At 36.9% G+C, this 15584-nt stretch overlaps 1 protein-coding gene across 2 annotated transcripts in view; it reads right to left on the reverse strand.

The window, feature by feature from the left end:
* Positions 1-5272: 5272 nt before the first annotated feature.
* Positions 5273-15584, reverse strand: part of LOC149781026 (secretin receptor-like) — a 160949-nt gene continuing 150637 nt past the window's right edge. For both annotated transcript variants that reach the window (XM_089936451.1, XM_089936452.1), the window contains exons 13-14: positions 10255-10296; positions 5273-7104 (exon numbers count right to left, since the gene is read on the reverse strand). In XM_089936451.1, the coding sequence (XP_089792577.1) occupies positions 6751-7104; positions 10255-10296 (396 nt within the window). In that variant the 3' untranslated portion in view covers positions 5273-6750. The remainder of the gene's footprint in view (positions 7105-10254; positions 10297-15584) is intronic.

Raw genomic sequence — 15584 nt, forward strand, 5'->3', positions numbered from 1 at the left:
GTGACTAAAACATCCAAGAAATATTTGATACTATTTCATGTACGATTGTCTTCACATGCAGATAAATAAATCATTTAAACAGATCGATAAATCATTTAAACAGATCGATAAATCATTTAAACAGATCGATAAATCATTTAAACAGATCGATAAATCATTTAAATAGATCGTTTAAATAGATCGATAAAATATTTAAATAGATCGATAAAACATTTAAACAGATAGATAAAAAATTTAAACAGATATATAAATCATTTATACAGATAGATAAAACATTTAAATAGATCGATAAAACATTTAGATAGATCGATTAAACATTTAAATAGATAGATAAAACATTTAAACAAATAGAAAAAACATTTAAATAGATCGATTAAACATTTAAATACCATCAAAACTATGCTAAACATGATTCTAAAAAAAACAATTGATAGATTTGTATCTATATTGCAAAACGTTATGGCATATAAATAGTAAACATTGTTGTTGTTTCTTTTTAATCTGCAATCATCCGATAGCTAAACGTTCCAATACAGACACGTCTAAGCAGCGTACATCACACATGCCGTTATTATAATAACTATTTTCTCTGTGCGATGTATATAATTTACTGCAATAAGCATCTAATTTATAATATCAGTCATCGCTCATATCATTGTCAAACACGTCAATATTGTAAATAATGTATGTCATTTCATTTTCCTTCATTTTACACGTGCTTTATGAAATACTCATTTTTAATATACAAGACTTCTCTAGTTACTAAGAGAATGACGTGTTAACGTTTCAAAAAGAAAATTCAATATTCAATTTTTGTTCGGAATTTAATACGGATTTTTAATCTCTCTCCCTCCCTCCCTCTCTCTCTCTCTCTCTCTCTCTCTCTCTCTCTCTGTACATATTTAATTTTAAATATCAAAATATACATTTCGATTAACCCTTTTCAGTCACTTTTTTCTTCAATTCTCTCTGCAAAAAATTAGTAACTACTGGGTGCGAATGCTTTCTGTAGGACTGCTTACTCTATTCCCCACTCACCCCCATCTCTCGTCACCACAACAAATGTTCATGTAAAGTGTTTAATAGAACACCAAAACACAGAAAAGCAAGATATGTTTGCTCTCAACACGATTTCTTTAATTTTTATTTAATATTTAGGAACAAGTTATACATGGTGCGATAAGGACATAGGAAACATTTTTGAATGGACTGAAGAGTATGTATTATTATGGATATAAATTGGTCTTGTTAGTTTTATCTAGTTTGAACATTACCCCCAAATATATAAGTTTTAACTTTTTGCATATAATGCAAATTTTATGAAGAAACGTTATAGAATTTTGAAGTTATGACTTTTTGAATTGGTACGTGATATGCAGTTACAGTCATCAAAGTGCATCCGAAATGTATGTGTGTCCGTTGCGCTGATTTAATACAGGTATACGTCATTTCAACTGTGACGTCATAACTCTTACCCATACGTCATATACAGATGTATAAGAAGATAGCATAAAGACTACCAGCAGACAACAATTTAGCAAAAGAAGTCGAATTTTAACTAATTTTAAAAGAAATAAATTAACTAATGTAAGGTTGTTGAGACTTATGACTATTGTGTAGACTCATGACTATTGTGTAGACTCATGACTACACGCAAATGACTGCAGATACATCGTGAAAATAAGAATTACTTAAAAAGAAAATGAAATTTAAATGGATCGCCATCGAAATTCCTATTTTTTTTAAATTATAAATTATCTCATCTGAAACAGCGTCATTAGGAGACACCTACCTCCCCGAACAAATACCAGTGTATTTATAAGGCCACAAAACCTTGACTTATTTCATTTATCTTCCAGCTCACACTACATACAATTTAGTAAAACAATTATCTAAAAATGGCATTCATAATAATTTGGGTGCAACTGACCTATGACCTTCTTGCAGCGACCCAAAGGAATGAAACCAAATCGTATTCTCTTCTAACACATAATGACTTTATTAGAAACTAATGCAACATATTTTATGAAAAGGTTTAGTCAATCCGATTAACATCAGATCCCCACTGTCCTACGTGAAGATATGTCAGCGGCCGCTTAGGGGCCATGTTCTGGTGATCTATGTTATAAACATATCGCTAATTTTATCAGCCATTCAGATGAAGTCTTATATCTAATCCTTTGGGAGAATGAGCAGTATAAATGAGGATCATCAATGTGTGCCGAACTATTCGATTCACTTAAAATTTCTGAAAATGCATTCCGTTGGCTAACTCAAAGGTCACCAGATCATGCCCAAGAAGAAGTCGCTGTCAGAAATTCACCCAGGATGGTGGGGATATGATTTTAATCAGATAAGGGTTCAGTAGGACGAACGGATAGACGGTATCACAAATCTGGAGCTAATACGTGCCCCCCCCCCCCAACACAAAAAAGAACAAACAAAAATATCCAAGCAGGTAATGCGAAAATGATGGATTGCTAATGGTCTAGCTTAATGATGAATTACCGAATAATTAAGAATAATTATTGATGGTAATGGATTACATAAAAGTTTAAGAATTATTGAGGTATGAATGAAGCAAACAATAGGTATCATAGTGTACATCAAGAAAACGCATTTTATATGGGACGGATCTTGGATAATGCAACACATTACGTAGAATAAGAATAAGTACAGATCAATAAGAATGACCTGTCCGTCCGATGTTTCAGTTCATGAAGACGGAGTGCACTCGCGAAACCAGCATCATTTTATGCACCCGCATAACCTTTCATTCCAAATAAACTAGCCGCTAATATTTTTAAAATATAAAAGATCTAAAGAACAGGTACATTCTTATAGAACTATATCATTCATTATTATATGCTCATTTTTTCCCCGTCAACTTTACATTGTCAGAATCGTGCAGTATTACCCGATACTGAACTCGCGCGCCAATACACATATAGCATTTACGTGCATGAAGGAACTACTTTCTATTGTAAACAAACAATGGACGCAGACGCCAGCACTTTTGATTTTGTATACAAGTCATGTACACTCGCGTAAGAGGCTCTTTACTTTGTGGTTGTTTAAATTTGTTTCTGAATGAACTAAAACAGATGTTTCGGGGACTGCAACATACCAGCTGCTTTGGCACATTCCGCGTTGAAACAGTGTTTCCGAGTTAGGCTAGCTACAGTATATAACAGACGCAATAACAGGTCCTTACAAATAACATACAAGTGACAAGTCATATGCTCTCTTCTTTAACTGGTGATAAGAATGTCAAAATAAAATGTATTTACAGTTTTACATCCTGAATTTCCTCAAAATGTATTTTCTTAATTCTGCAAATCCGAATTACATGAGCCATGTCATAGATTCTCAATCTGGATTACACATTTCAAAATTGTACTGTAATTTCGATGATAAGTGAAACTACATCCTCCTTACTGCATTAAAAATAAATTAAGCATTAAATTCCATAGCGTCGTTTTGATAATTTCAATTGAAAGACTTCATATTTTCCCACTTTATGATTTCAAACATTCAATGACAGAAACAGAAACACATCTGCAGATGTCAACACGCTTCTCCCTAGCTTCTTCAATCTCATGTATTTCATGTGGAATTGTCACATACAAATCCAGTCCATATTCACGAAATTTCCTAGAATCGAGACAAATACCAAACTGCATTCATTCCAGATCAAATGGAAAAGTTGTTGCAATGCACATTCATTCACAATATGACTCCAAATTTCAATTTTAACTAGACACGCTATTTTCTTTCGAAAGTTATGTCGAGCGCGCGACTAAGTTCAAATTTATCTGGGCGGATTATGTGCTCAGTAATAATGTTGATTTGTGCAATGATGAATACGCGCTTGTGTATTTAGCTTGGAATGCGGCATACTTTCATTTACGTTGTTTCTTGTAGTGTATTTTGTTTATATAATTAAGCCTTATGTAGAATAAAAAAAATGAGCATATAATAAAAAGGTTACTGCATTTGTATGGCAAAATACGAACTCGTTTTTTTCGGAAGGATATACTGCACTCCCAAGGTCGTGCAGTATTCCATCCAAAATATTCGTTCATATTTTTCCATACAAATGCAGTAACCTATAAATATCACACGGACTAAATGACAAAATGCCAGTGTAATAAGGACTACAACATCCACTTTCCTCTTGATGTGATTGCAATATATTTTATTCTGACAAAAACATGTTCTCATTAGGTTCTGAACTTAAAACCGTTATCATTATATTTTAAATCTTTCTGTGGCGGGGACAAAAACTTAAACCAGTCTACTTTAGCCAGTATATTACAAACTTCCGGTGGAGTTCCCCATATTGCAGATACAAGATAGTTATGAAATGACGGCAGGACAGACGGCGACATATTCCAAGCATTTTTGTAAGGTAAAAGTGTAGAAAGCGTGTATCAGAATGCAATAAAAAGGAAGACATTTTGGTGAGTGAGTGTATCTTTAGAGGATATGTGCTTTGTTTGTCTTTCTCTTTCATTCAGAACATCCTCACACAATCCGCATATTTAATATCGACACCCTCCCTGTTATAAAACTATCAGAAGACGGCATTCGTCCAAGTCGTTACTTAGCACTATAGTAATTTAACTCTAATTGTCAATGCGATCCTGAAACACTAATTTTGGTTTTAGAGAAATCTAAATCAATTCGGATATTAATTAACTTGAGATTTTCATATATGACTATAGATAAAGTTTGAGTTAACCGAATGTTGTCACTGTCGAAAACAAGGTTTTTGCATTCCGTGAACTGTAATGTCCCTAGACTGAAGCAATCGAGATCCAGCGAAGATAGGAATCGAAGTCTTTTTCAATGCCTGATGCATCGCACAGATGGTGCAGGAGTGACAAAGAGCTGAAAATGAAGACGTTAGGAAAGGAGAAAACCAATGCGGGAAAGAGGAGTGATCAGTATAATATCTGACATTAAAATGCACGCTTCGCATTTAACCCATACATAAAGGAAACCTTTACGTTGCAAAAGAGTATATTAGTTGCACGAAGATGGAGTCACTGCTAGCTGATACCTAAAACCTAAATGAGATTTTAACTCCCGCGATTTTTAATTCTTGTTACAGACCTTGTCATGCTTAATAGCTATTGGTGACGATGATTTAGGAATCATTCTTACTAGAATAGACAATAACGTCTGTTTCTCTCTCTCTCGTCTCTATCTGTCTGTCTGTCTGTCTCTCTGTCTCTCTCTCTCTCTCTCTCTCTCTCTCTATATATATATATATATATATATATATATATATATATATATATATATATATATATATATATATCCTGCAAATATTGCATACAGATGTACATATTTACATCATATTCAACACAACAATACTTTTCGTAAAATTTGGAAAAAGATACATAAGAACACATTACAATTCAAAGTATATGTTTCTATAGAAACACAATTTATGCTGCCACGTATACGTAGCTGTGATGCTTTTATGTAAAGGTCTCGGTATTAAGTCTGTACCCTTAGAATAAGGTCATTCTTAAGTATGTACCCTCGGAATAATGGTATTCTTAGGTATGTACCCTCAAAACAATGTCATCTTAAGTCTGTGCTCTCAGCATAATCTTATTCTTAAATTTATACCCTCAAAATAGTGTCATTCTTAAGTTTGTGCCAACAGAATAATGCCATTTCCGTTTCGAATGAAATCCTTGTCCACTGAGGTTTTCATTAAGAAAGGCCAATAAAGTGCATTCATTTAAAGGAAGAAAAACATCGCACAAGTTTAATACTCCTGGATTTACCCGATTGTGATATTACCACTTCTAGAGAGATAGCAATCTATTTTGTGAGTAAATGAATCGTTTTTATGTCACGCATTTTTCCCCATGGGAAGGAAAACCCACAATATCTTTGGCTATCCCTCTAAAAGAGAACACACGATATCTTTCGTTACCCCTCAAAAGGAGAACACACGATATATTTTGCTTTCCCCTGTGAAGCTGAAGACACGTTATCTTTGGCTATCCCCACTAAAGGAGAACACACGATATCTTTGGCTATCCCCACTATAAGAGAACACACAATATCTTTGGCTATCCATAATAAAGTAGAACACACGATGTATTCGGCTATCCCATCTGAAAGAGTACACATGACATATTTGGCTATGCAATGAACTGGATCTCTAGAAATGGAGGTACGATTGTACTTGCCCCATAATAGTAAAAAGATAGAAATAATGATTGGTAAGATTACTGATTACCAAACAACATTTAGATATGATCAGTGGGAGTGAAATATACTTTCATATTTTGCATTTATCTCAATGAAGCTAGTCAGAAAAACATTGTTAGTATTTTTTTCATAAAAATACACATGTATTTTTCCACTGATTTATCAAATAATAACTCTTTAAACCAGTTTGAAGCTAGAGTAACTTGAGTTTTTCCCCATTGATTGTATCGCTATTACATATGAGCGGTACTCTTTGGAAACAAGAAAACCTTGAAGACATCATATAGTCTTTGATCAAACTGCTGATCATGGACTAAAGCACCAACACTATTCTTTAACGTTTCTGTTCATGCCCCTGCTTCCTATCCACATTTCAAGCGTACACCTTAATTCTAACACAAAATCCATAAACTACAACCACGTAATTAGCTACAAACGGTAATAACTGCACCAATTCCTGCGTACGATGATACTAAATTTTAGCTTCTATAACTTCCTTTTCTTTCTTTGTTTTCATACGAGATCTTCATCTAAAATATTCGTTCCGTCACATAATGTATCTGAGTTTTCGAGCATGCCTATCTCTTCAGTTTTTTCGTCAATATTTTCTAAACTGAGTTGCGAATGCCCATTTGCTCGACTGATTATATTAGAATCGCTGTGATTATCAAGTTGTGTCAATGGTCGTTCCTCCGAAAATATTCTCCCATTGCCATTTATATAGTCTTTTCCATTGGTTGACGCAACAGAATCACGTTTTATTGATGCAAACGAAACCATGGTGTCACGTGTACCTCTTCTTGTATTGAAATTTCCACTCCGCCGCAGTTTGAATCTGTGCCACTTTTTCTTCATTTCAGCTTGAACCTGAAATACATTCAAAAATTATTTTAATTGAAGTTTAAATAAATCTTACGATATCAAATAAGACGTACTCAGTATCCCTGAAAAGGTTTAAATGATTTGAAATCTTGATTCTTGTCTGCTGCGATCAGATAAGTTCTACCTTTTCGTTGATGGTCGGATCAAGTGTCTCTGTATGTGATCACTTTATTTCGGCAATCTCGTTCATCGAGAATCTAACGTGGCTCCGTGTACGAGGCTATGGTGTAATACTTCAATGATCAATGTAACCGACTGGGGGCGCTTCCGTACAATTTTACTGAAGTGAACATCTCTCCGTATCTCAAAATTTTGCTGTACATATTTTTCGCAATCATTCGTGCCAAAATTAAACCGAAACGTTGGAAGACTAAACTAACATAGGTGTGCCTCAGTCAACCAACAAAAATGTAAATGTGTACGTGAAATGTCATATCATCTCGTCATCACAAAACAAATCGTTTTCGAATTTTCAGGAAGCCTCGGCGTTGCAAGAAAAACTTATTTTATTATACCAAGACCCTCTTTGGTAGAGATCTCACGGAGCAACGCTAGATGGCTGATTTAACGAAACTGACGTTTTTGCATATAGTCACACATGCAACATTGCCGGCCATTTCCGTCAAGTCGACAAATAACATCGCGTGTGGTGGAAGGATACATTTGATGGCATGGGTGGTTCGTCTCTGGCGGAGTGCACCATGTATGTTACGAATGAAAATCCGATAATGTTACAATTGTGACTTTGTCTCCTTCAGTCGCGATATTGTGCATTATTAAAAAATGATAGGATATAGTTTGTAATGGCGGTTAAGTACATCCGAGGTTTCTTTCTCGGCTTGAGGGAAAAGACCGTGGATGCTCTGATTGAGTCATTATGAATAGTCGTTCTAGTCAGTAACGAAACCAGGACATGACCAATCCGAAATTGAGCTCTCGATTATACACTTCTTCTGTTTTTAAGCTCTGATTTTATTTTAAGCGAATGACGATAAAATCCTTGTGTGACCGACTTAGCATTATCAGTGTGAATAGTGCGCGGGTAAATGCACGTGTGTTATATAATTTCCAAAGATCTGTAAGAAAAATGTCCCTTCCTTTTCGTAAAAGTTGAAGGTGGCGGTATTTTGATTGCTGTGTTAGATCGGTATCAGATATGTATATTCTGAAATTTTAAAAAAAATTGTCTTCTGATTTTCATGTGTGTTTAAAAAATTTACATTGGATTTGTCGGACGGGTCATTTGAAATTCCTCCTAAAATAACTTCGTATGGAATATGTTCAGAGTGACCCCAAAACTTGACCATATTTTGGACTGGTATCCATGGTCGCTCGATTGAGAAGCCTAAAAGAAGCTTTGCTATTAGTGATTTCGGCTAAAGAGCTAACTCCTATAACATTTTATTTAGAGACGGGTCTAGATTTATGATGCCAGAAAAGCAAATGGTTTTCTTTTCAAGAACCATGAATATGGTGCACTGAAAGGTAATATAACTTCGGAAAGCTTTAACTGTTATTTTCCAATTAATGTTCAACGATTCGTAGTATATAATTATCTCTGGGAACCACGGTAATGCAGTTATCCAATTTCAGTGCACCTGCACTTATCTGGGCCTTTTGTTCTTGTAGAACGTCAGGACCAAAAATGAAATCAGTTTGCACGTTAGTTTTCTTCTACAGAAGAAGTGCATTTTTGAAGAAAAAAAAAACGGTAATTTGCCTCTCTCTATAGGAACACCCTTGGTACCTGATATACAATTTAGATCACCACCTACACCAGTGTCAAAGAGAATTGAACGCTGCAACTTCAGTGCAAAAAAGGTTTGATCTGAATAATTTACCAGACAATCTTGGACAGTGCAGCATTGGCTCCACCAAGGCACGTGTGATGTTGTCTCCTACTCCTTAATTAGGTTATTAAGATCGGATTGTGTCTATTAGCACTAAGAATAAGAGCTAAACTTTTGCTTGGCAGAATATACACAAATATCATACTTCCTTACAATGTGGAGAGGGGGCGAATGTCAACAGTCAAATTATAACCACAAAGGACTAATTTAAACTTTAAGTTTGTAAATGTACAGTTTGTTATCTTATTTCATTTCAAGGTTTCTTACCTAGTAAATGACAAAACAGATTTACAGGTAATTTAAAAACTTTGAAATATATTTACATGTGCTTTAGAGAATTTGAAATATATTTACAGGTACTTTCGAGAATTTGAAATAAATTTACAGGTACTTTCGATACATTCGAAATACCTATTAAAGCGCATGTAAGACAAGGGAAAGTATGTCTTTAAGTAAGCCTTGAAGCGGGTGCGTGCAACTCTTTCCAGGATGCGGTCGAATATAGATATTTAAATGATCTAGTATGATATAAATGTAACCAGATAAAACCAAATCGCGGATCGAATCTTGCACATGCCTGCCTTAAAGCTATCAAAGTAGCACTCCCGCAACAAATTACATTAGGGGTTATGAATGTTTACCGCGGTCTCTCATGCCCAGAGCCTTGCATCTGGTCTGTAATTAGATAGTTTATATATTGCATCTGGTCTGTAATTAGGTAGTTCGGAAAATCCATCTGGTCTGTAATTAGATAGGTCAGATATTACATCTGGTCGGTAATTAGACAGCTTAGATACTGCATCTAGTCTGTAATTTGATAGTTCAGAGATTAACGTCGTATATCATTTGTTGAAAGAAAATTTCAAACCCTTTGCACGTTGTTACTGCACTTTTTGTTGTTCAAACGTGCCTTAAAGGTAAATACTTTTAGAAATGTGTAGTAAACATTTCGTCTTCGCACAAGGTAAAGTCGAAGTTCCCGGTAGGTGTTTCTGTATTACTAGTTTGCTTTTAACGTGTTTTTAGCACTTCAGTGGATTTGAGTAATGTGGGAATTGAGACAATATATATAAAACTCAATGCATTGATCGTGGGTTCGATCCCTGGCCGAGTCATACCAAAGACTGATAAAAATCCAAATCACACACACACACACACACACAACCACACACGCACGCACGCGCGCACACACACATTAAGTTTTGTTCACAGACAAGTGATCTAGATTGAGAGAGAGAGACGGATGGAGAGATAGAGAGACGGTGGGAGGGAGAGAAAGATTTACCTCTCCGTTGAGAAAGCAGAATAACAAACTCACGATGAAACCCTGAAATTGAAAGTGATCAAGTCGTTAGGTACATTATGTTACACTCTTTTCAGTTCTATTAAAGTTCCTGCCTTACCACACACACACACACACACACATGGATACATGATTATATGAAAGAAGTTTATGTGGAATGACACCAATACAGTCAAACAGGTTTAAGGTTATAATTCGTTCCAAGACGGAATCAAACAAGTGGTACGAGTAACGGCACCATATTGTCTACTTCCCATGTCCCAGCACCCTCAGTCATGCGCTCATCTCCAAAAAAGAATGGAACAAAGCCGAATGTAAGGACACGATGTGCACGAAAACAGAATGGAACTAGGCCGAATGTAAGGAAACGATGTGCACGAAAACAAAATGGAACTAGGCTTAAGGTGAGGAAATGATTTACACGAAAACAAAATGGAACTAGGCTTAAGGTAAAGAAACGATTTACACGAAAACAAAATGGAACTAGGCCGAAGTTAAAGACACGATGTGCACGAAAACAGAATGGAACTAGGCAGAATGTAAGGAAACGATGTGCACACAAATTAGACAAGCGGAGTTTAAAAGCTCTTAGGGGACGTCCAATAATTATGCCAACAATTTTTAGGCAATTTTTTACCCCCCCCCCCCTTGTCAACAACTGTCAAACTTTCAGTGACCCCCCTAATAAAATTTTACCCCCCCCAACCTAACAATATTTTATACGGCTGGCTTTTATGCTAAAAATAGAATTATGGAAATTAAAAGGTCTACAAATAAATTTTAATACATTTTTTTACTTGTTTAACAGATTTCAAATTGACTATAACACTTTGAATTCATGAAAAAATCGAGAGTTTATATTCTAGCTTCTATCATCTTCCCATGGGGAAGCCAATTGTTCCTCAATTGTTATAATGGGCATAGTGGCTGATTCATTAATTTCTTGTGGAACCGATACACCCGACAAGTCAACATCATCTTCATCTAACCATTCTGCGCTTAACATCTCTCCATGAGCAATAATTGCCATCACCTCTGTCTTTTGGCAGCCACTCATATTGGCCAAATTCTTTGCGGTTGAGGAGCATGTGGTAATTGCCTAGGCCCAAGATCGCGTTGTCGGTGCTGTTGAACATCCTTTTTCAACATGACTTGTGAAGCAACATAGAGGTGACAGATTTTGCAGATCCGTTCAAGCAACGACAACTGAATGTTAAAGATGACTGTATAATAGTGAAGCTCTCAAGTTTCCTATGCTCAGTTATCCATCCTTGGAGGGATAGCTCATGGACTTCAATATATGTAGCATCTATACATATAACATTGATGCTATTTAATAGAAGTCCATGGATAGCAATACTATTTAGATGTCTATGGCTCAGTGCAGTCTTTGAATTTAGTAACAGCTTCCCTTAAAAATCTGTCTACAGTCTACAATCTACATTGAATAAAAACAAAATATGATGATACAAGACTATGACTTGCTTGGCAAGAGCTCAACCGGTTTAGGATTAAACTGGTGGGCTGTTGACGGGCGAGCGAGTGTGTGCCATACCAACGCACCGACTAATTTCCTATTTTTTGATTTATTAAATTTATTGTAAAAAATAACATTGTTGACGTCAATTTATCTTGAACTCCCCCCTCCCCCATGTCAACAATTGTCCAACTTCTTCAAACTCCCTCCCCCCTATTTTGTTGACATAATTAATGGACGACCCCTTATACAACCGAATCGTCAAGTAGTATGGTAGTAGGAGTTTTGAGATCGCCTCATCATTGCTCGGTTCCCAGGCCCGAAACACCTTTTTTATTCCACAAAACTTTGTCCCCACAGAGAATTTTCGCTAACGCATGTGTCTATGATTGTAGAAATTGTGAGTCGGCGTGGAGGATTTGCTTGTCGTGGATGGGAGCAACAGTGCTATGAGCTCGTAGACAGATATATATATATATACTGGCAACTGTTTACTAGATTTTTACCGAATGCAAATGAGTTACCGGTCTCGGGTCGTTAGCGCCCAGGTTCCATATCTGTGCACAGACTCGTCTGTGATTTTCCATCTCGACCATCACCATCTCAAAATCCGTCTTACTGTTGGGTTTATTTTTAATAGACACCGAGTACAGCTTAGTAACTGTGTTGAGACTACTTTGGTTAGCAGCGAGAATTTCCAAATAAACATGTATTCGCAAATATAACCGTAATGAAATTATATTTCCGGTGTCTCTAGTCACACCAGTTGCTATTGATCTCGCTCCGATAACAATTCGGATTGGCGTACCTATGGGTATTGCCATATTTGTAATTCTAGCAACACCAAAAACTAAAGCACGCATTTGCATTTCGCGAGTAAAACGATTTTTTTAATCGATTTAATCTCGCAGCTGTTGTTCTGCTTCAATTATTTTCTCGAGTTAATGGCTTTTAGGGTAGATAATAATTCTTCTATTAATACTGTCATCGTGAAGTACATATGTCTGACATGCAGACCTTATCCAGACTTATCACGTGCAAGTGTACGAAGTACACCCAGTTATAAACAATAACTCTTTCTTACTGGTATAACTACCATACAATCATAGGAAGTATCAAATATTTTTTTTGTTTGTGTGTGTGTGTGTGTGGGGGGGGAGTGTGTATTGTGTTTAAGTCTCCGGTGATTGTATTCTAGGGACCGGACACTACATTCATACAAAACCATACTGATGGCGAATTGTGTATGGACACCTGCGTCCTTGTTGAAAAACAGTCGATATCTTTCTTTCTTGAGTCAATGTTGGTTTAACACAATCAAAGGGAAACGTAATCAGGGTGGATTTGTTGTTGGTTGTTGTTGTTGTTGTTGTGGGGTTTAACGCCATTTTCCAGCACATGATAAGCTGTACATGGCGGCCAGTATTAATGGTGGAGGAAGAACCCGGGAAAACCCCGAGAAGAACCATCGACCCACGAGAAGCTACTGGCAAACTTTCTCACATACCCACATTGGCCGAACCCGAGACTCGAACCCACGCAGACAGAGGTGAGATGGCAGTGATCAGTATCGGAGAGCGCTTTAGACCACTCGGTCACTCGGGGCCCCGGATTTTTCGTTTGATTCTACCTTATAATTGTAAAAGCAATGGGAGTGGGGTCACGCTTTGTAATCTGCAACCGACTGGGCATTGTTACGTGCACATGCAATACTACAAAGCTGACTTCGAATTGGTACTGCCACACCATGGTGTTCTGCCACACCATGTTGTTCGCAGCGGTCGATTTCTATATAGCGCTTAAGACGATTATATTTCATTTTATACGACAGTTGTTTAACGCCACTTCGAAGAAGATATTCGTCGACAAGAGGCTCAAAATTACCATAGATGTTAGCATCCCATGTCCACCAATCAAACACTTCATCTATAAAATCTGCAATATTGTCATCACGTGGCTGTTCCGAGTCCATCACGTACACCTTAAATATAGACGCCAAAGACTGTTAATAACGCTTCATTCTTATATATCCCATGTATCTCTAACTTTCTAATCTTAAACAAGCCTCCAGCCAAATAAATTGTGATCGAGTTATCATCGGAACCTGACCTTAATAACGAATTTCTGTTGTACGATGACTAACATTAGAGTCTTCCAAATACAAAGAAGTGAAGTCCTTGAGCACATCATAACAAGGCCGATCCTACGCTTACCGTCGCATGTTCAAATTCAGCAACAATTGGGTTTTACCGAATCCTGCTTGACCAATGATTAGCGCCAGAACCAAATTTGGAAACATGTCACCCTATTTTAGGCGGTCGAGATTTCAGTGACGCTGATAAGTTAATGACGGTGAAATCATTTCTATTTCGTGATGTCATGTTGAACGTCGTTACTGTACATTTCTATCATGTCTTCATATTGTGTACCGATGTGGATCATGGAAGTTTATGTTCGTGGGTACCTCTCCAAGTGATAAATTACTGCGTTAATGAAGCTACATGGAACGTAGTGGAATAAATATTATGGTGAAAAACATTCCTGGATGCAATTTCTTAGGGCATGGAACACGGCTAGATATACTATTGGACCCCTAATAACATACCAATGCCTGGTGAAGAACCAATAAACCGCGTCTATGCTGCATATTAACGACATGATCTTGCGTATGAAACATTAAGTGATATTCGTGCGGGTCAACGTACAGACGTGAATCTCATTCGTGACATGAACGCGATCAATCCTACAATCGGTGAAAAACATTGCCAGATGGATCATCAGAGGAGGTCCGAATGATTGGAATTTACTTGGTACAGCTTAAGATCAACTCATGGTCGTGAGCAGCGAAGCCACCGAGCGTGCCACTCACTGGTGGTAAAACCATAATATAACAAAGAAACAAATACTGACGCGAAACTGTCTGCAATATACTTCAGTCTGCGCTGATACTGGAAGGGTGAAGGAGCCATTAAAAAGTTAACAAATGCGGAAAAATTATCTGACGGGTTCTCTCAAGAATGGCTTGTTAAACAAGTCATGAGGTGGATTAACTAACCCGCGTCAAGGCAACTCTGGTACTTACACGCGGATTGTTTCCTGCAGGTTCTCTATGTTTTTCAAAACACAGCATTATTCATGAGCGTAAAGATGTCTTTAACAAACTCTGCGGATGTTGGTATTCATTTAAACGAATAGGGCCATCCAAGCGCCCGATAAGCTCACAACACACGCATCCTCAACCACTGATACAAAAATGTAAAGTACACACATTAACTACATAATTAAGATTTTTGCATAACTTCGCGACAATCATGTCACATTTTTTAAACTTCCAGAGTCGTCCAAGACTTTACACTTATATGGTGAAAGACACTTACGGGCACTGATAACGCTTCCTAGGCCAGTGGATAATCATTCTGGTTGCTGTGCAACCCGTCTGGATATTCCATGCCAACTTCAAAGAAGCATCCATTGGTCGCTGTTATGGTCGTACTCGTGAATGTGCGTATATATGACTACATCCGAGGAATCAATCTATGTGATGTCACCTAAATGCCGCATCATCGCCCAGACATACAAGTTCTTGAGATATAGCTACATAATCTAACTGTTTGGGAGAGCCGGGTCGTATCCATCCATGAGCGGATTGTTCACGCGAGCATAACGGTGACTCGTCGTGGAAATATCTCCGCGAATACCACGTTCGAAATTAAAATGTTGATCAATATCAATAAATAGTTCCAGCTTGATCTTAGTTTTCGATAACAATATATCCCAGGACATTCCCGATACGTAATGCATGAGACCAAGCTAGTACACGCGCAAGGATGTATCA

The sequence above is a fragment of the Sinohyriopsis cumingii genome, chromosome 16 (genome assembly GCF_028554795.1).
Source record: "Sinohyriopsis cumingii isolate HCF-2022 chromosome 16, ASM2855479v2, whole genome shotgun sequence".
NCBI lineage: Eukaryota > Metazoa > Mollusca > Bivalvia > Unionida > Unionidae > Sinohyriopsis > Sinohyriopsis cumingii.